Source organism: Brachyhypopomus gauderio, chromosome 6, assembly GCF_052324685.1.
Source record: "Brachyhypopomus gauderio isolate BG-103 chromosome 6, BGAUD_0.2, whole genome shotgun sequence".
Classification (NCBI taxonomy): Eukaryota; Metazoa; Chordata; class Actinopteri; order Gymnotiformes; family Hypopomidae; genus Brachyhypopomus; species Brachyhypopomus gauderio.
In genome coordinates, this window is record NC_135216.1 from 13,737,884 (window position 1) to 13,759,305 (window position 21,422).

At 49.2% G+C, this 21,422-nt stretch overlaps 1 protein-coding gene across 16 annotated transcripts; it reads left to right on the forward strand.

The window, feature by feature from the left end:
* Positions 1–78: 78 nt before the first annotated feature.
* Positions 79–20,248, forward strand: nfyc (nuclear transcription factor Y, gamma). 16 transcript variants are annotated; one of them, XM_077008850.1, is made up of 11 exons: positions 79–230; positions 9,707–9,813; positions 10,176–10,247; positions 10,808–10,921; positions 12,214–12,309; positions 13,529–13,705; positions 16,788–16,859; positions 17,773–17,934; positions 18,142–18,249; positions 18,354–18,413; positions 18,581–20,248. In XM_077008850.1, the coding sequence occupies exons 2-11, from the start codon at positions 9,715–9,717 to the stop codon at positions 18,701–18,703; spliced, it is 1,083 nt and encodes a 360-aa protein (XP_076864965.1). In that variant the 5' UTR covers positions 79–230; positions 9,707–9,714; the 3' UTR covers positions 18,704–20,248. The 16 variants fall into 16 exon arrangements, with proteins under 16 accessions (XP_076864965.1, XP_076864973.1, XP_076864961.1 ...); XM_077008858.1 differs by having other exon boundaries at positions 10,179–10,247; XM_077008846.1 differs by having other exon boundaries at positions 81–230; positions 9,704–9,813.
* The last annotated feature ends 1,174 nt before the right edge of the window (positions 20,249–21,422 follow it).

Genomic DNA, 21,422 nt, shown 5'->3' on the forward strand with positions numbered 1-21,422 from the left:
ATGGCAGTGTTGAGTTGGAGCAGCGACCCAACTCCCCATAAAAGGCTCCGTAACCTGCACTTCTGTTTTTGAACGAAATCAGGCATAACCTCCAACGTCACAACATACGTCACGCTTCTTCCGGTTTCAAAAGAAGTTGTCAAAGCGTCGGCCATCTTGGCTCCTGTAGCACACTGAATTAAATTAAAAATTACACCGAACAGGAGTACTCTACGATTTCACCAAGAAAAGTGAGTATAAAAGCAAAAATGTTCTAGTGGAATCCTTTTGGCTTGTTGTCCTATGTAAAGTGTAGATTAAGTGGAGGTCATGCGAGACCCCTCGGCCAATGAACGTCCTCATCCAATGGACGATTGTTTTGGAGGATGAACATAGGCGCCATTTCCCACCTCGCTCTCTGAGGCGCTTATTGGTGGCTAGTGGAAAGGAATGGAGGCGTTCAGGAAACTGAAGAACACACTCCGCCATTTTGGCTCGGCATGCCGTAGCGTGCCTTTCGGTCCCCGATCCACGCCGAGCCCAAATGGCGTTAGTTTCGCAACTATCACGTCCCTTAGAAACCTTGATTGGTGGAATCTAGTCCGAGGTTTGATTGGTCTGAAGGACAGATCCAAACGTAGTCTTTATTGGTTAGTATGCCTTTACACCGCTTTACAAATATTTTAGGAAAGTTTTGCATAGGGGCAGCCGCCTCGTCGCGGACACTGCTCAACTTTGGCTAACATGTTAGGAGAATTTCGGGGCCTGCTTAAAATAGCTCGCATTGTCTCCCAAAGTTTCCCCCGCTTCTTTAGCCAACGACGCGTCCGTATTTTGTCGGTTCCCTGATAAATTATTAGCCACCCGAGTTTACAGCCACATTTTGTATTTTGGCCCCTCGTTTATGTTGTATAACTTCGCCTCTGGCACCTTCTACTATGGTCGGGTAAACAAGTCCCGTGCCAAGGCGGCTAACCACTGCATGTTGACTGGGTATCACCACTTTAAACTGGGATAAATTACCCTCTTTGTTGGGCTAACCAGTTTGGGGTTTTTTGTCAGGACACGCTTGAAGTGAAGGACTGAAGTGGGTTTCTCTGTGTGTGTTGGCTAGTTGGAGTGTGGTGTTTAGACCTAACATTACCTCCTTTGACCAAAGTGATAATTAGCTAGTCAAAGCTAGCTAGTTTTTTAGTTAAGATATCTCCATGTGTTGTTATTACCCACACTAGTAATGTATTTAATGAGATTTAATAAGCTGATTATGTACTTAATCCATTACCCAGACGTCAGGTTTCTCGATGTCCATCTTAAGGCAATTAGTGTGTGAATTTCGACTGAAACTTAGGTGTACGTCGCAACATTTTAATGTATGTTGAAGCAATTGTTTATTGTAGAATTAGTGTTGGATAAGTGGTTGGTTACTACTCTGGTAATTTTTTTTAGATGTTGGAGCTTCTTAAATTATTCTAACACAACACTTGGAAGTAGTGTAGAAACTTACAACCAAAGGAAGGTCAAATGACTATAAAAGCTTTTGGTGCAGTAATACATGCACACATCATATATCCCAGTTAATTTGTTAGTTCATCCTTTTTGCTTTATTGAAGACTGGGGGGAGGCGTGATGGAATTCAATACTCATGGATGAAAATGCCCATATTTCCGCTGATGGGAAGATTTAAGCCTGCTGGGGCTGAATTCTGTAGGCCAGCATAGGCACTGCATGCTGAATCAAGCAGAAGAAGCCATGAGGAAGAAACACTGGAGGACACGATACACTGCAGTTGGCGCGCATTGAAAACTGCTGTGGCGCTCAGGCCTGCTGTTGTCATAATCTCTTGTGCTCAGATGCTGTGTAATCATTTACCAGTTTGCTGTGGGTCTAAAGCAGTAGTGTATTGCTTCTGTTGAGCTCTGTGACACCACGCTTTCACTGTTTTTGTGTGTGTATATATATATATATATAATTTTTTCAGTATTTTGATCGTGTCACAATGTCACGTCTGTTTGTGCCCTGTCTCTCTATCCACTGACTCACCCTGTTCTCCATGACTGGTCTGGACAGGGCATTTCTCTTCTTGTTGTGGTGTTTCTCAGAACGGTGGTGATTTTCTGTAATGACGGGGATAACCTTGAGGTCATTCCTCCATTCTTGGCATCCTTTTAAAGGATATATAGCACTGCGCTCTGACTGCTCTAAATTGCACAAATGAGTTCTAGTCGAATGACTGAGTGAAAATATAAACTGTGAAATGTTACATTTTATCCAGTTCCTGATAATTTTTGTGGGGTTTTTTTCAGAAATTAGTGCATTATAGATCAATAACAGGCTTTCCTGCCTATTTGACATATGATAAGATGATGTGCTTGGAATAACCTTCATTAAATGACAAATGTATATTTTCTGCCTCACGTATAACAATTATACATAAATCAGCTGTATCAGCAATAAGGTGCTATGTTTGAGATTTTTTGTGTTTATCAGTCTTATATTTCCTTTGGTAAGATGTTAGTCTTCTCCTTGACAACTGTGTCAACATACATGGGCTGAATGACTTTAAGGTCACCTCTGTTGCTAAATGTTTGTCATGACACTAAATGTAAGAATACGCTGCATATAATGTCATGATAACATCTTGGACTCAACCGGTAAACTGCACATTCTATGCAAATTTAGTGCCCAGATGTCCTTGCACACGTATGTGACTGCAAATCTGCCCTGGATGACATTCCACTTTAAATCATGCGGTGACAGCATGCAGCATCTGCTTTGATGCTCCTTTCAGCCAATCACAGGGCTTGAAATTATTTGCATCACCACTCAGCCAGCCACTGTGCTCCTGAGAGGGGCGGGCTGCAGAGACATTTTGTTTGACATTGTAAATAAGCAAGGGACAGTTGTAAGTGAGGAGCCAGTTGTTCATTCCAGCTCCGACCAGCCGCAGCAGGGAACAAGCTTTGCAGGGAAGAGAGTTCTGGGGCTAGAAAGCAGAGACCATCCTCCACCCTCCTTGTGTTCATTTTTCACTTTCTCCTTTTGTCTGTTCTTTTCTCTCTTTTCCTTTTTTCCTTCCCTGACCCCTATCCTACTGCTCAAGGTAACTTAAAACAGGAAGTTGACTCTCTGTGAAAAGGGGTGGAGTAGAGCGAGCATGAGGGAGGGGGGGGGGTGGACTCACACAGCCTGTGGACAGTTAGCCGAGCCAATAGAAGCCAAAGTGGACTCTGTCTGATTTGAAGAGGAGCCGAGAAATGGGTGGGATTTGGAGTGGAGGCGGGCTGTAGGTATCGTGTAGCAGGCTAGATTGATTACTTTCAAGTGTTAAAGGGAAAGCAGGCAGGAGATTTTAGTCCAGGACTTGCCCTAGCGATCTACTGCCTCTCTCCCTCTGTGTGTGTCCTTTCTCTCCGTCTCTCTCACTTTCTCTACTGTTTTTCCTGGCGACTCCGCGTGCTGAAGCAGGGGTCAGCTGAAAGACAACCGCTAGGGTTGCCAAGCAGAGACAAACTCCGCGGCTTGGGGAGCTTTAGAGGACTCGCGAAGGAATGGACAGGGGCTGTGTGTTTAGGGGCAGTGGGGGGCGGCTGGTGGAGATGGGGCAATGGAGGGGGGAGGGGTTGTGGTTGGGGGGGGGGGGGTGCTCTCCCCTCGCCTTTGGCTTGGAGTGCAGTGGTGGACCGCCTGCCCAACTCAGCCTTTGTTTGCTCCTGGGACAGAGTCTGTGGACTAGAGGCACTTTTATCTGTCCACCTCCCAAGGAGACTTCAGCTCCAGTCGTCTCTGTCTCTTGTCCCCAGTCTACAGGGCACTATGAAGGGCATGGGGTAAGTGTGATGGCTGCATTTTGACAGTTGTGCTACGAATCACTCTTTTTGGTGTTTATGTTCTCTCTCTCTCTTTTTTTTTTTTTCTTTTTTTTGTTGGCTTCTTCTTCTGTTGCTCTCTTGTGTGTGTGCGCTCGCACTTAGGAAGCATCCCATTTCTACACCATGTCCTCCACAACTCTTCCCTCCTCTTTTTGTCCTCTACACTCTCCCTTCATTTTAAAGGACTTCCTGTCTATTTTGACCCCTCCTTCTTTTTTAGTCTCACACCAGTGCACAGGGTTAGACGTATTGATGAAACAGTTAAAACTTTTCTAATGCACTTTGACACTTGTTTTTGCCTGGTCCTGTTGAGCCGCGGCGTCCAGGTAATGGATTGTGGCTGCTTTAAATGTCTAACCCTTCTGTACTGTATGGGTCGTGCTCTTGATGTTTGTCTTTCACGAGGCGAGTGTGGGTTTTGTTGTTTTGAGACGCCAACGGGGACGCTCTCTGTTGATCGCTGTGGTGAGCTGACTCGTGTCTAGCCATGCTGCTGTCTTACTTCACCTTCAAGGCCCTGGACCTTCAAGGCCTGTTTACACTCTCCTGACAGTGATGTAGAGCAGAGGGCAAACGTGCCAGTTGTATAGAGGGGACAACCTCAGCGTGCTCTGTGGTGAGCTTTGGAGCCCGTTCTGTAGGGAGCGTTAGTGCTTCTGTGGGAGCGATGCTGTGGCAGGTTCTCGTCCGTGTCCTTCTCATGCATCAGTATCTCCAGCAGGGTAATTTCCCCTCGCTTAATAACCCTTAAGCAAATCCGCAGTTCACTGCAATTTCTGTTCCCCTTCTAATTGAAAGTTTCCATTGGTGCCTCTGATAGTTTGGAGCCCCAGTGGGGGGGGAAGAGAACTAAAAATAGTTCTGAACTGGAGCCCATGCTGCCAGTTCCCATTGCGATTGGCTGTTTGCATGCGATTTGAATATCATTGGAGGCCATTACTGGTGTGATGGAAGCATGGATCTGCAAAAAAAAAAAAAAGGTACATCAAGCCACAAACGCGGAACGGGACCCCCATCGCATGTGACGCCGGGCCGCGTAGAGGTGACCTTTCGCGCGCCGTCCTCCAGTACCAGGTCCGCTTTCACTCGAGGTCACACGCTTTCCACGCAGGGTGGAAACAAACCGAAAAAAGATGAAACAAACCAACCCGTGTTGCCACCGCTGACCGGGCCGGGTTTTGGGGCCGCGGCCGGCACCGGTGCGCAGCAGCGCGAGCTCCTCGCCATCGCTGCGCTAGTGAGGCCTAGCGCAGGATGAAGGTCACGGGAACGTGAGAGCGCCTCCCGCGGTCGACCTGTCGTCGGGGAGAGCGTGAGAGCGTGCGGCCGACCCGTCCCTCACGGGCCCACACACAAGAGGGGCCCTTTCACCAGCAGCCTCCCCTCTGGGGAGCGCGTGGCCACTCGGAGGAGGGTTTACCACGGGGTCACACAGCGCTGCAGCGACCCCCCCACACCCTTTCATCCTCCCCCCAGCTCCCATCCGCTACAGTAACCTACGGTATCCACCTCTCTCCTTCCCTACAGTGTGTGTGTGCGCGCGTGTGTGTGTGTTTTTCCACTCTATGCTATTGAATGACCTTGAGAGATCAGTAACTGCTTCCTGGAGTTGGTGAGAGGCTGAACCTGGGGCATGTTTAGTACGATTGAGCCGCAGGTACACCGGCGTGGCTCACTGGAGCCAGGGGTCATAGCAGCGTTGTTTTCTGTGTTTTCAGACAACGCAATTCTTACTATGAGAAGAAGCAGAAGGCTGTTTGTTGGTTAATTTGTAATTCATTAGTGCATGCTGCTCCATGTTTTGTTTTGTCAGAGTCGATGATTAACCAGCAAAAGCAACAGCAAGAGTGCGGTGCCCACTGTCCTCTGGGTGAGAATGCCACAGTGGTTAATGAGTCCTAAATGCAGCCAGACAAACGTGCTTGATACCCTTGAGATGACCTTTTATCAGATGGGAATTTCTTTCCCAAAATCGAACTGTACACAGATTTCTTGGTAATAAGAAAGGCTATCTAGTTGGATTGGTAACATGAAATTCAAGCCTGGTTTATTTTGGGATGCATTAAATTCTCAGATCTTGCAGTTTGCGTGGTCAAGGGCATTTTGGAATGCTTGAGATGCTCGCAGCACCATGCCATATTTAGAGAACAGACATCCCTTTTGTAAAGTACATTTCAGTATATATGTATATATATTTGATAAATCCCATAATGAAACATCCTTAAAAAAAAAAACAACATACACACAGTCCCTTTGTCCCAAATTGTCCTCCCCTTTTCTTGAGTGCAAGCCCCCCTTCAGCATGGATGCCAGATAAGGTTGAATTACTCCTTCATATCAGCTCTCATCACTGTTCTATTTTCCTGTACAGAGTAAAGAGGGGAGTTGAGGGTGGATGATGACACAGGATATAAAGATGTGAGCACTGCTAGATCCCCTCCCCACCTCGGCTTTTAAAAATCATTTCTATTTATTTATTAGTAACCGCTTGTTTTCACGTCTAATTAGTTTGAGTGTTAAATTGAAGTCTAGGGAGTCTATGTGCAACATTTCACAGACCGTCTTGTGCCGTCGGGCTGTAAGTGATTCTATACTTCATTTGCACTTGAATTGAGATTATTGATTTCCATGATTGTTTCCTAACCCATTATATAGCCTAGCTGTGCTATACATTTGACAAGTCTGACTTTAAAATCTGAGACTAGAAGATGGATTGGTGGATGTTCATACCATAGGTGTGACCTTCATGTGCATAGAGCATCCTGGGTCTATACAGTAGACATTTGAGCAAATTCTACAGCAGACATTTTGAGCATGTTCTACAGTAGAACGATGAGCTTGTTCATTGATGTTTTGAGGCATGTGGCGAACATGGAAAAAGCTTTAGACAGTTTGATTTTCAATAATGTTCATTACTGCATAGTCCAGGGCTAGAGGTCATAATTCCATGTCCTCAGAATGGTTAAATTTAAGGATTACGGTTAAGACAATTCCAGCAGATAGATGAATGCTTGGAGTTGGAGCTGAACTTCTGAAGTAGCATTCGGATGCCTATAGAGTCGCCAAATCCACCATGCATCTCTGACATTGTGCTCAGTACTCTGTCATTTCAAATGAAAGGCTGGCCCTCTGTTATGTGTCTTTATTTGTGAGTTTGTGGTCCGTCGTGTTGGAGCAGGGAGCTGTGATCTAGGTCTCCGCTGAGCAGGGCTGGTTCACTGTGTTTGAGTCACAGCAGTGCACCCATGTCTCTGGAGCTTCTCGAGAAGCCTCCTCCTCTTTCATCAGACGTCAGATGCGTCCTTCACGTCCCCGGCGGCGCCGTGCTGCCATTAATGAAGTGGGCCCAAACCCCCCCCTCCCCAGTGGCCTGCTGGGAGTGGTGGAGTGCGACTTCACCTGGGTGCTGCGTCCGGGACTCCACCCGCCTCCCGCTGCCCAAACCCATCCACCCCTGTGCTGATTCAGCACCATCGACTTTCCGAGAGGCGGAGCAGCCGCGGTCACCGCCCACACGGGCCAGGAGAAACCCAACACCGGCCATGCTGCCCGAGTCTCTGAAGGGCAGGAACAGACAACGATTGCGGGCAGAAAAAAAAACCCAACACCCGTACGAAGTTCGGCCTGCTATTTACATATGGAAAAGAGAGGGTAATCTGAAGTTCAGGGTTCAATACAGCTGTGACCTGATATCTCTTTAGACGTGATCCATCTACAGCTGTTTTCGATGACTTCGTTAAGGTGATATGAAATTGTGGGTTGTTATGAGTGACCCAGAGTTCACCAGGACTGCTAGGCTAGAGGTCTTGGCTCTTCTTTGTGGCGTCACGTTTCATGGCTGTGGAAAGGTCAGTGAGGCTAGCAGTGAAGGCAGCTTTGATGATGTACTTCCCTGATGATGGATTTCTTTCAGTGAAAGACCTGTTCTTTTAATTTGCTTCTCTATTTCCTGGGGCTTTTGAGGCTAATTGTGCTACCGCTTCTTGGTAATTAGTAAGCTAGTTTTCCTTAATGGTGTTAAGTGAATCATCTAATTATTATTTCTTATCTCCGACACTGAAAATCTCCCATCCGCGTTCACGGTGTTTCTGCAGGAGCTGTCACAAGATCAACGCCTGATGCTGCTTTTTAAAGCTCCAAAGCTTTTCACCCAAAAATACCCAACAGCAAGATAAAGAAGTGAGCACAGAAAACGAAGCAGGCCGTAATTGACCAGAGAGATGTCCTTACTAAAGGTCAACGTTTCCTCCTCGGCCCTGACGGTTGACCGTTTACAGCCGTTCTGCTCATTAAAGCTCACCTTTTAGCGCAGTTACAACCTGGAAATGACACTGGAGCTCACTGGCTCCAACTGAGCCCCAGCTAATATACACGGGGCATTGATTCTTGGTTTTTTTTTTTTTGCCCTAATGTTATTGATCTTGACTCTTGTTTTTGATTGGATGGATGACTCTGGGAGAGCAGTGCAATTGTTTGTAGAAAAAGTGTTTTCCCTTAACTGCTCGTGTGTGCTGTGTGTCTGCATGCGTCTGTGCAAGTGTACATCTACATTTTCGGCGGTTTGTCAGACACTCGTAGCCAGAGTGACCTTGCGTATGTTTAGTGGTATATTTGGCTATATGTATGCTCCCTGGGCATCGAACCCTGTCAGCTGCCATCAAAAGGTGCCATGTGTCGCTAGCACTTTGCTCTATGGGCACCATCAATTGAGTTACAGGAGTCTGAACCATCAACCTCTTATCTTACGCGCCCAGTACATTTTTCACTACTTCGTGTGTGTGTGTGTGTGTGTGTGTGTGTGTGTGTGTGTGTGTGTGTGTGTGTTTGAATTCGTCTGCGCACAGATGTGCAGTCACTTTCTCCATCAGTGCTGCTCCACTCCGGCCGTTCTGGCGTTTGACCCACATACTAAGGCCATGCAGCAGTCTGAGGCGTCTGCCCCTCCCCCCTCTAAGCCCTGGACGCCCCGTGGTCTTATTGGATTATTACTGAACTGCCCAAGGCCTAGTTGCCTTTACTCTCCTGTAGCCGCTCCAGCAACACCCCAGCCAGCTATTTCTGGCCTTCTCTATCCTTCCAGAGAGCCAGAAAGAAAAAGAGCAAGTACCACCGTATTCCCCAGGAGCCCAAACCCAGGAGCCCAAACCCAGGAGCCCAAACCCAGGAGCGCAAGCTCAGGAGCGCAAGCTCAGGCAGGCTGGACTTCTCAGCAGAATTCCTCTCGTGCCATAGTAACCTGCCTGCTTCACGCTTGGGGCACCCGACTGCTCAGGCCCACTTGTTTTGGTGTTTGTGTGTGTGTGTGTGTGTGTGTGTGTGTGTGTGTGTGTGACTGCTCAGGCCCACTTGTCTTGGTGTGTGTGTGTGTGTGCGCGCTGCATTTGCTCATAGCCCTGGAATAAAACGTCCTGGACTCCAGGGACTCTGATATGGCATCTTAGCTCCAGGTCACTCACAAATGGGACGTGTGGAGTGGTGTGGCCTGCTGCTGTGTGAACGCCCTTCTCACTCACGCAGCCCTCCGCCTGTCTCTTCCTCCTCTTCCTCCTCTTCCTCAGTGTGTCAGCACTGCTGCTGTGCTGAAGTACAGTTTCAGCAGAGCGGAAATCAAACCGAAAGTCCCCTCCCGATGCAGCAGCATTTCACTTCAAAGTGTGATGAATGTGGATCGCACATGATGAGAGATTATGGCCGTTGTGCTTAATCCATATGTACATTTAGACAAAAATGAATAATCCATAGTCAGTGGCTGGTTTTGACCTTAGTTTTGACAGTCTGACCTTAGAAGGTCTCTGTAGGCTGCTTTCCACGCGTGTTGCCATTTCAGATTTTTTCTTTCTCCTTTGTTTTCGCAGCAGATCTGAAGATGTCGGCGGACTCGTTCGGAGCAGGAGGGAGCGACGCTCAGCAGAGTCTGCAGTCGTTTTGGCCCAGGGTGATGGAGGAGATCAGAAACCTCACAGTGGTAAGACACGTGACCTCTCGCACACACGCACGCACACACACGCACGCACACACACACACACTCGCGCACACACACACTCGCGCACACACACACTCGCACACACACACTCGCGCACACACACACACACACACACGCACACACACACACACACACACACACACACACAACACCAGTGTACCATTGAAAAGAACCATGAGAGGACCCAAGCTCGCGTGGCACTCTGAACGTACGGTGCCGCAGCTCCGCTCTGCAGCGCTGATCCAATATTCACGAGCACCTATTTAGGGATGTTTACTCTGATATTTATCAAGGAGGCTTAAATGTGGACCGTCCGGCTGGGACACGCTCCCGCTCTGTTTCAGAAGGACTTCCGTGTGCAGGAGCTGCCGCTCGCCCGCATCAAGAAAATCATGAAGCTGGACGAGGACGTGAAGGTATGACTGACGGGAGCGGTGACGAATCACGCGGACGACTCCCCTCCGCCCCGCCCACCCGCTCACACCCGCTCCCCACCTGCCATGTGGGCAGGACCTGCGGGGGAAGAGCATCTGTCACTGTTACCTTGCTCCGTTTGGATCGGGCTGCGTTACGCGTGATCAGAACTCGGACAGCCTTAGTCTCTTCTGATTAGCTTTCTGTATCTTGTTGCACGGTGGTGTTGGTGGGTGCTGTTGGTTGCGTGTGTGTTTGTGTGTGTGTGTGTGTGTGTGTGTGCGCGCGTGCGTGTGGGGGAAGCAGGCAGCAGATCATAGTGGTGTCTACACTCCTAAAATAATTCTCAGCTTAGAGTGGGAAGAGAGTTAAAATGGAACCAAAATCCAAGCCAATTAAAAGCTCAGTGTGGGCGACACGGGCCCTTAGAGCGTGCTGAGGCTCGACCCCTGGGGGCCGTGTGTGTGTACAGTGGAGGGGTCAGATGAACAGGGATTGAAGGCTTGTGTGGGCCGGCGTGAGCTTGTCCTGCATTAAGCCTCTCCATGCCAACCCTTTGTAGATGATAAGCGCTGAGGCCCCTGTACTGTTCGCCAAAGCAGCTCAGATCTTCATCACGGAGCTCACTCTCCGAGCCTGGATCCACACGGAGGACAACAAACGACGCACGCTGCAGGTTGGTCACTGACCGTTCTACCCTCTCACCTCTGACCCTGCTACTGACACTGTTATGCCCTCTCACCTCTGACCCTGCTACTGAAACCCTTATGCCATGTATCCTTGGACACTTGTTTGTGGTTAAAGCTACTCAAACACCCAAGTTCCCTGTATAGTTTTGTGGTCATTTTAAAGATTTGTCTTACTGCTCTACTTTATGTAATAACCAATCAGACCTGTTGCACCAAACCCCTTTTGTGTCTTCACGTGTAACTACATGTATATTCATCACAGCGCTGCCCCAGCCACAAGCCATGACTGAGCTTGTTTGGTTTGGTTTTGGCGGTATTCATTTTTTCTCTTTCATTTCTTTCTTTCTTTCTTTCTTTCTTTCTTTCTTTCTTTCTTTCCCTTCCTCCCTCCCAGCAGGTGGGTGGGGGTACCTCTCTGCTCCAGGGCCTGTCTCATTTTAGCACTTTCCGCCGACTCTAAAAACGCATCTCTTCTGACCCATTTTCTAGAATACCATTATACATTGTGTCCTGGAGCGTTAGCGGACACCAGTGTGTCTCAGGGACCCTCAGTTCTGTCCTAGGGCGTTAGTAGACAACACTCCTCCCCAAGCCCAAGTGTAATTGTTCAATTAAAAAACCTTTGAACACAATTTAACAAAGACATTATTTTCTTGACTATATTATTATTTTACAAACATGAATTATATTGGTAAGTGGATTCTTGGGGGTTGAAGTGAAATCTACTGATTTAGTCATTTAATTTAATAGCTTTTTCCATCAGTTAGAATTTTAAATGTTGAGAGCTCGTATAACGTGAGATTGATTGCCACTGGAATCTGTAAGTTCTCTTATGTTGTGGTGTGCGTTGGTCGGGCCCTTGTTAAGCCCTTGTGCGGCACCAGTCTTTGTGGAGGCATTGCGTCCATCAGGGTCGTCACGACAACGCTCATCAATAGAACAACTGTGCGGACATGACCCATAGCCGCCAAATATTAATCACGTGGCTAAAAATAGCAGCTGATGTTAGGGGCGACAATGGGGGGTCTTGGCAGCCAATATCCTGTGGACAGTACCACGCAGACATGGTGCGGGGGTGGCCAGGGACTGGTCTGCTGCTTGTGTGCAATGCATTACATCTTGTTCTGTCCTACCAAATATAGCTTTCGATTGAATGTGCCGCAAGTTTGTTTGTTTATGCATTTATATAAGATGCGATCGGATCTAAAGTCCTTTCAGTTAGACCTTTACACTACAGTGCTTGAAAATGTCTCTTTTTTTCATTCCCTTTGCCATTCAGAGGAACGACATAGCCATGGCCATCACCAAGTTTGACCAGTTTGACTTCCTGATCGACATTGTCCCAAGAGATGACCTCAAGCCACCCAAACGACAGGTGGGAACCAGGATCCTCTCCCTCAGACAGGTGTTGGTTAGCGTTGTTCCAGAAGGGCGACCCAGTCCCAGGTCTCTCACGCGTCGTCTACGTGGGTGAACGTCGTCCACGAGCGTCTGCGACCCTACGCGGCCCTGGGGGGCCACGGTGGTGCTGTAAACATCCTTGACTGGAAGCTTAGGGTCGGTGTTAGGAGGCTTTCAGTCGGATGTTTGCAGCATCCGGCTTCCGCTGAACGCCAGGCTTCGCCGTGGAGCTGCGACTGAACGTGGTTTCGTCCGATCCCGGCCTGTCGGACGCCGCGCTCGTGCCCCGCCCCGCCCCCGCTCGACTGCAGTGTCCCGCGTAAAGCCGTATCCACAGGAGACGGCGTCCTGTGGCTTCTGTGATTAGCACGGCCAGATTTGTTATCGGGCGGCCCAGCGCCGCCGTGGTGTTTGCGAGCGCCCGTGTGTGTGAGCAGGTGTGTAAACATCCTACACTCTCAGCTGTGACATCGTAGAGCTGGGAGAGGGGTGTTTACGCTCTTCATCACAAATGAACCTTCAGCTTCTCTTGGGGGGGAAAAGCGCCCGTCATTGTCATTTTAAAAAGTTGTTTCTTTTCCTGTTACTGTCTGTACTATAGATTCATTACGTATCCTTGCTTGTATTGTGTCTGTTGTTTTTGTAACACCTCGCCAGGTGATGTGTCACTGGTGAATAGTGAGTAGGTGTGCAGCAGTGTGAGTGCAGGCTTGCTCAGTGCACAGACTAAATGCCCCGGTGTGAACACGGCCCCACTGCTCACATTACTCTGCCTCGCCGTTTCAATAAGTTATTTATTTCAGTCTGCTTCTAGTGTTGCGGCATTAAAATAATTTATGGAGATGTAACCAAGTGATAGGCTTAATCCTGCGTGTGCGTGTGCGCCTGTGTGCGCCTGTGTGCGCCTGTGTGCGCCTGTGTGCGCCTGTGTGCGCCTGTGTGTGCCTGTGTGTGTGCCTGCGTGTGTGCCTGCGTGTGTGCCTGCGTGTGTGCCTGCGCGTGCGCCTGCGCGTGCGTGTGCCTGTGCGTGCGTGCGCCTGCCTGTGTGTGTGCGTGCGCGCGTGCCTGTGTGTGCCTGTGCGCGTGCCTGTGTGTGCCTGTGCGCGTGCCTGTGTGTGCCTGTGCGTGTGCCTGTGCGTGTGCCTGTGCGTGTGCCTGTGCGCGTGCCTGTACCTGTGCGTGTGCCCCTGCAGGAGGAGGTGCGTCAGTCTGTTGCCCCAGCAGAACCGGTGCAGTACTACTTCACTCTGGCACAGCAGCCCGGGACTGTGCAGGTACAGGGGCAACAGCAGGGGCAACAGGTGGCCGCCCCCACCACCACAACCCTGCAACCCGGCCAGATCATCATCGCCCAGCCCCAGCAGGGCCAGGTAATACACACACACACACACGGTCCTCTATGTACACTCCGCTAGAACAGGCTCTGCCTTCACAGAAACTGCGTTCATGGTTGAGTTTAAGTTTGCGCTTGTGTTCTTGAACGTTTGTCAGCTGCGGACAGGAGAACTCCTGTCACGACAAGCCGTCAAGCGTGGTGCTGGTCCGTGGTTTGTCACGACAAGCCGTCAAGCGTGGTGCTGGTCCGTGGTTTGTCCTTGTAATCTCCTTTGTCTATACAACATCTCAGTCTGATCCTGGAGCATTAGAAACTGTACATACAGGAATGAACGTGTGTGTGCGTACATGCCACAACACAAACCCCCAGCTCAGCTGACTTTGATCCCACTCCATCATTTGATCTGCACATTAACAGTGGAGGCCCAGAGGTGTCATTCACACGTTCCTATCAGGTGCACAGTGCAGAACCCAGTCCCCCTCTCATTCTCCCCAGTGTAATATCAGTCCAGCCTCTGAGTGTGAACTCGGCACCCAGCGTTCCCTCTCTCCCTCTCTCTTTCTCTCATCTCCGCTCTTATTCACTTTCTCTTTGGCAGGACACCTGACTGCCCCTCTCTCTCTCTCTCTCTCTCACACACACACACACACACACACACACACACTCCCCCGTTCTCAGTGACACAGTGCCCTGCTCCGGTTGCTCCCAAGGTCCGTTCTTTGTGTGGAGGCACTCAGCCTCTCTGACACATCCACGGGCCCCTTCCACATCCTTCTGTCCCCTCTTCCCTTTCACATGTTGTCATTAACCTCATTCAGCTCTGCTCGGCTGCAGCTTATCTTCATCAGCTCCTGGTTCTTCAGGTCCTCCCCTCTTACAGTTCTCCCTTGTTCTTCTGTGAGGGCTCTTTCTCTAATTCTCTGCTTCTCTACCACTGTCCTCCCTGTCTCCCTCTTTCTGTCTCATCCCTCTCTCACTCGCTTTCTCACTCTCTCTCTCTCTTCTCTCTGTCTCTCTTCTCTCTGTCTGTGTCTCTCCCTCCCTCCCTCTGCTGGACTCTCCCTCCCTCCCTCCCTCCCTCTGCTGGACTCTCTCTCCCTCCCTCCCTCCCTCCCTCTGCTGGACTCTCTCTCCCTCCCTCCCTCCCTCCCTCTGCTGGACTCTCCCTCCCTCCCTCTGCTGGACTCTCCCTCCCTCCCTCCCTCCCTCTGCTGGACTCTCCCTCCCTCCCTTCCTCCCTCTGCTGGACTCTCTCTCCCTCCCTCCCTCCCTCCCTCTGCTGGACTCTCCCTCCCTCCCTTCCTCCCTCTGCTGGACTCTCTCTCCCTCCCTCCCTCCCTCCCTCTGCTGGACTCTCCCTCCCTCCCTCCCTCCCTCTGCTGGACTCTCCCTCTCTCCCTTCCTCCCTCTGCTGGACTCTCCCTCCCTCCCTCCCTCCCTCTGCTGGACTCTCCCTCCCTCCCTCCCTCTGCTGGACTCTCCCTCTCTCCCTCCCTCCCTCTGCTGGACTCTCCCTCTCTCCCTCCCTCCCTCTGCTGGACTCTCCCTCCCTCCCTCCCTCTGCTGGACTCTCCCTCTCTCCCTTCCTCCCTCTGCTGGACTCTCCCTCCCTCCCTCCCTCCCTCTGCTGGACTCTCCCTCCCTCCCTCCCTCTGCTGGACTCTCCCTCCCTCCCTCCCTCTGCTGGACTCTCCCTCCCTCCCTCCCTCCCTCTGCTGGACTCTCCCTCTCTCCCTTCCTCCCTCTGCTGGACTTTCTCACCCTCTCTCTCTCTGCTGGACCTCATTCTCTCTCGAAGGATCAGTGCTGCTTCAGCAGGTCTGCGATTCGCTGACGTGTCAGAGTTGGGCCCAGTGCTGCTGCAGTCACCTTCTACAGCACTTGGGTCAGGCCGGTGCAGTCAGATGGAGATGATGTAGCCGGGCTTCTGCAGAAACAGAACCGCCAGATGCGACAGTGGAGAAGTGGACCTTGCTCCTCGTGCTGTGACTTGCGACTAAAACAGAGAAAAATGACACAATACAGAGTTTTGTATCCCTGATCCCTGTATGGGATCTCTGCTCAAACAGATCCATGTTTACTGTTTTAGGAGGATCACTTGAACCCAAGTGCTCTGTAAAGATGCTTGTATCTTATGCAGTTAGACTGCAGAATCCAGGACAATCTTATTGGTTCTGTTGGAGTGTAGTCTGATCTGCTGTTGTCGTGGTGTAGAATCCAGAAATATAACTGCTAAAATCTCAGTTTCTTATTTTGCAAATATGGAGTCATATTTGTTCTCCATATTTTCCTAGACTCGAAAATATTTGACTCAGCAAGATGGCTCTGCATTATCTGTGATTTCTAGGCAGCTGTCACCTGTGTAAACTCTGCATGCTCGTGTCATTCATGTAGTCACAGCAGATCAAATAACCGTAAAGATGTTGCCGTCTTCATTTTGCAGTTTGTGCAAGTAACCAATCACACTACCTCTACTCTGTTCCATAGGGGCTCTGGACTGAGTCCAAATGTCACTGCAGAACTCACGTTTGCTGAACTCGTGTAGATCAGGTTCACTTCACCCTATGTGAGGAGAAACTGGACGTGTCTCCTCCAGATTATGTAGGAATGAAAAACATTATTTTGCGGCGAGTTCAGTTTAGAAGTATCCGACGTGCTCATCACAGGGCCTTTCAGCGTTGGTCACGTGACCCTGTCACATGTCTATGGGGGGGGGGGGGGGGGGGGGGGGGTGTGGTTGCTCTACCGTCTCCTGTGTGAGTGCTTCTTTACCGCGTGGATTGTGGCTGTGACGCCAGACCCGCTCCACGTCCGCCAGACCTGCCACTGTCTTCGCAGCACCACGTTCCCGCCATTCATTGGCTTCCGGCTGACGGCGCTTGTGACGTTCTCGCAAAAAAATCTCGCACGCTTCCATTGTTTTAGTTTTCTTTAATGTTTGTTTGTTTGTTTGTTTGTTTTTGTAAGCTTTCACACTCTGCCTTGCATGTGCTTGTTGCTTTGTAAAGCTCTCTCTCTCTCCCTCTCTCTCTGTCTGTCTGTCTGTCTGTCTCTCTCTCTCTCTCTCTCTCTCTCTCTCTCTCTCTCTCTCTCTCCCTCCATGTGTTCATCCTCAGGTGTTGCAGGGGACTGCTATGCAGCAGCTACAGCAGGTGCAGGTAGCTCAGTCCCAGGCTACCCCCATCACGGTAAACATTTGAGACCCAAACAGCACCTACACCTGCCCAGTATCACGCCTGCTCTTGCCCCGGGGCCACGTACTGTGAGCCCTCGGCCCCTGTTCATCACACTGTACCACTCCGTACACCCTGTGTGCTCCCAGGCACCAAGCCTCCTCATTCATATAGCTCGCGCTAACGCTGCGTCATTCCCTTAGAAGTCCAATCAGAAACGTGAGACCGGTGTTGGACGCAGACGTGAGAAGAGCAGTTAGTCTCCACGGGCCGCTAGCGCCGTGTATCTGCTCCATCTCCTCTCCACTCGATGCTACACCAGGTCACTGTGGCAAATAAAGCCAGACTGCTCAAGATATTGGCACTTATCGGGTGTCTCATCTTCAAGAGGTGGCTGATCAACTTTCACAGTTGGCCGATTTCCTGCCCAGGTTTCTGTGCCCACTGGGGAGACGCTGATCAGACTCCGCCCCCTCCCCCATGCTGGTGTCTGGTGTTCAGACTCCGCCCCCTCCCCCATGCTGGTGTCTGGTGATCAGACTCCTCCCCCTCCCCCATGCTGGTGTCTGGTGATCAGACTCCGCCCCCTCCCCCATGCTGGTGTCTGGTGATCAGACTCCTCCCCCTCCCCCATGCTGGTGTCTGGTGATCAGACTCCGCCCCCTCCCCCATGCTGGTGTCTGGTGATCAGACTCCGCCCCCTCCCCCATGCTGGTGTCTGGTGATCAGACTCCTCCCCCTCCCCCATGCTGGTGTCTGGTGTTTTTGTTTGCGAATATGGAAGGGATGCTGTTAGCGTTAGCATTGCAGTCACGCTGAAAGCAAAGAGCCAGGCAGGCCCGTTGGCGTCCCGCGCGCCTTTTCTATCACGCTCCACTCGAGACTCCCTCTCTCACGTCTGTCTTTTTTCCGTGTCTGTCTGCCTCAGAGCGCACCGGTGACCATGCAGGTGGGCGAAGGCCAGCAGGTGCAGATTGTCCAGGCGGCCGCGCAGGGCCAGGCCCAAGCCCAGGCAGCACAGCCGGCCGGCCAGACCATGCAGGTCATGCAGCAGATCATCACCAACACCGGAGAGATTCAGCAGATCCCAGTAAGCCCTGCCTGACGCAGTGGAAAAGATCTTTACGTTGTAATTTTAACCTGATCACCCTGCTACACCGTCTCGAGCCGTCAGCTATTGCTTTTTTTGTCAGTTCAGAGTGGTGATGTAGATTAGCTTAGAAGCTAATGGGAAGCAGAGGTTAGTTGAAGGTAATTGTGTCCTTAATGTCGCCCCCTTGTGGTGATGTCCTTGCAGGTGCAGCTAAACACAGGCCAGCTGCAATACATTCGGCTGGCTCAGCCAGTCTCGGGAACACAGGTCGTTCAAGGACAAATACAGACACTTGCAACAAACACTCAACAGGTACAAATATTTAGGTGTTAATTGCAAATTCTTTTTACATTTAGGTTCCTTGAACCCAAATCAGAACGTTAATGCCCTTTTTTTCCGTGTCCGTGCGTTGGCAGATATCGCAGACAGACGTACAGCAAGGGCAGCAGCAGTTTAACCAGTTCACCGATGGTCAGGTAAGACTGGGAGCACCACTACACCAGCACCACCATCACCACCACCGCTCAGTCAGTCTCTTCCCATAGCCCTGTTGTGTTTGGACCGTTGTGAAGGACATTGTGCCTGATCCGTTGTCTGTGGTTTCCCTCCCGGTGCCGTTTCCTTCTCACCTGCCTGTCTGCAGCAGCTCTACCAGATCCAGCAGGTGACAATGCCGGCGGGCCAGGAGCTGACCCAGCCCATGTTCATCCAGTCCACCAGCCAGACGGCTGACGGCCAGGTCACCGCGCAGGTCACCGCCGACTGAGGCTCTGGAGTTCACACCCCCCACCCCCTCTCAGCCCCTCCCAGGCCCCACCTCTCCCAACCACCACCAGCGCAATAACCACACTGCTCCAGACCATCTGATGGAGAGGCATCCCAACCGTCAGCACCGCTATCAGCACCAGGGGGGGGCGTGTCCGGTTCTTCCTGCTCACGGCCCTTTTTCATGCAGAGCCACATGTTCTGGCCACCATGGCCCATTGCTCGAACTACACGTCCCCTAAAAACTTGAATCTTTTAGCATTGACTCAAGTACCGTCCAAAAATACTTTTTCCCACACTCTGCACCCACCAGAATAGCTGGCAGCATGCATGTTCTTGTCATCCAACGGTGACGTGATTTAATGAAGAGTACCGCAGGATGACTGGGTGACCTTTTTCTCCAGCTAACTGAGAAGTCATTCCATAGACTTATTTCTAAAAATAAAATAAAAAAAACAAAAAAAATCAAATCAAGCTAGTCAGTTAGCAAGGCTAGCCTGTGTTTTTCCACACTGGTTGGTTGGATGTGGCGTGTTCCACTCAGGCCACGGTTTCTATGGAATATGGCAAGCGCAGGCTCTTTACGCACTCAGTGTACCATTAACGTCACACTGTGAAGCTCTCGGGGAACTCTGCCCTGATGACCCCAGCAGTAACCCAGTCTCAGTACAGACACTGCAAACAGTCCAGTCATTTCTCCAGTGGACTTGGAGCACGGCCCATCAGAGTCTATTTGATTAAGACAAGGGTAGGTTTTCTCTTAAGGTTATGGACATAAATCAGTACTGTCTTCTCTGCCTTGTGTAGTTACAGGCCTGGAGAAATCTGCCTCTGGGCTTCGTGTGGTCCTAGATGAAAATATTAATTTTAGGCCAAGTTTGTCACCTGGCCCAAGTTTAAATTTAGGTCATTTTCCTTTTTGTTTATTGAAGATCATGCCATCTTGTGTAGAGTTTGAAACGTAATAAAGCCATAATCTACACATCCTGTATATGATTATCTCTGTAGTTTGTATGATACATCTGTTTGTAGTTTTAATTGTATTGGTTCTGTTTTACTAGTATCTTGTATAGTTTTCCAATTTGATAATGTGATGTTGCTGAAAGGGCTTCTTATGTGTTGGGTTTTCTACATGCAATATAGTGTGTGTGAATGCTAACATGGTTGGGTGGTTTGGTAAAGGGTGTGTCATCTGTATGTGAGTGTGATGGTGAGTTTTCCCAGTGTTTGATATTGTGCATTAAACCTTTCTCTGGACCACACCCTTCCTCCTCTCCTCTCCTCTCCTCCTGCCTCTGACTATGATCCAACTTCCCCATGTACAAACTACATGTTGTTGAAATGATATCCTTTTATATACACATTTTAAAACCAGTTGTAACAAATTGATTTTTTTCTTTTAGTCTTCACTGTTGTATTTGGGGGTTTTGCATGTAGTCACGACTGCCAGCATGATATGCAATCCATAGGTACATTTCTCTTTTTTCCTTTCTTTTTTTAAAAAAAAGGTTGGTTTGTGAGAAAATAAAAACCTAAAAACAATCAAGATTTATAGCACTTATTTCACTATAATAATAATAATTGTGGTGTTCCACATTAGATGTTTACCCATACTAATTTTCTCTCGTTATTTTCAGTTTCTGTTTCCATTGTACAAAGTTTAAACTGCAATGTGATTTTTTTAACGTAAATTTTAAGTTATAGTTGGAGTACACTGATTTCTGAACCTAAAACAGTAGTCACGTTGTTTCACCTTTCAACCACACGGTGGCGTCGTTGGATTTTCTTGTAATCCAGTAAATTTGCTCGCTATTCAGTCGGAAGGAGCTTTCGCAGCAGTTTGGTGTTTTTTGGTGCAGAAACTGAACACTGAGTTGGTTATAGACGGCGAAGCACAGAAAGATCGTGAAACTTATTACAGAATTATGCAGAATCAGAATATTAGCAGCAATGTCGACACTGGCCGCAGTTTGGAAGCTCTGAAATAGTTTCACTAACGATATCGCTAACTACCAATTCAGTTTACCATTTTCACTAACAGTATCGGTAAGAATCCATTGTTTAAAAAACAAATAGGAATGAGCTGCACCTACTTATGTCTTGCTTCTTTGACTTTATATAGATCTATTCAGTGATCAGTCATTTCAAATATAGTTCCAGCTAATCTGCCCCGTTAAAAAACCCCTCCAAATCCACTAGAGCCAAAAAAACATCTGGATTGAATACAACTGATTGTTAACTGTGGAAAACCATCAAAATAATGTAGGCATTGTGTCTATGGCTTATCTAAACCGAAGCTCAAGTGCACCTTCACTCTGGGCCATGCCGACTCCCAAACCCAAATTGTGGAGCAATTCATTTATTAATGAGACCGGACTGCCGCCTAATGGGTCAAATGCGGGATTAACGTATAGGCCTATAGTTAATCCTGACATGATTTTGAGTACTTGTACATATTTTCCTTGGCAACTAGATAAATACTTTTCTTTTAAAAGAAATGTCCAGAGATATAGTAAAACACGTCTTCTTTTACGTGCCAGTGCCAATATGATAATATTCTGCTTGCGTGTTAATCCACACTTTATGTTTTTTATCGTGTCTCCATGTCTCTGTGCTTTGTAGCCATGAGCAGGCTGCATTTTACACGCAGAAAACTATTAATGGGAGTATCCTACCTAATCTCTCACCAAAAATTGAGTGGTTCTTTTAATTTATAAGCA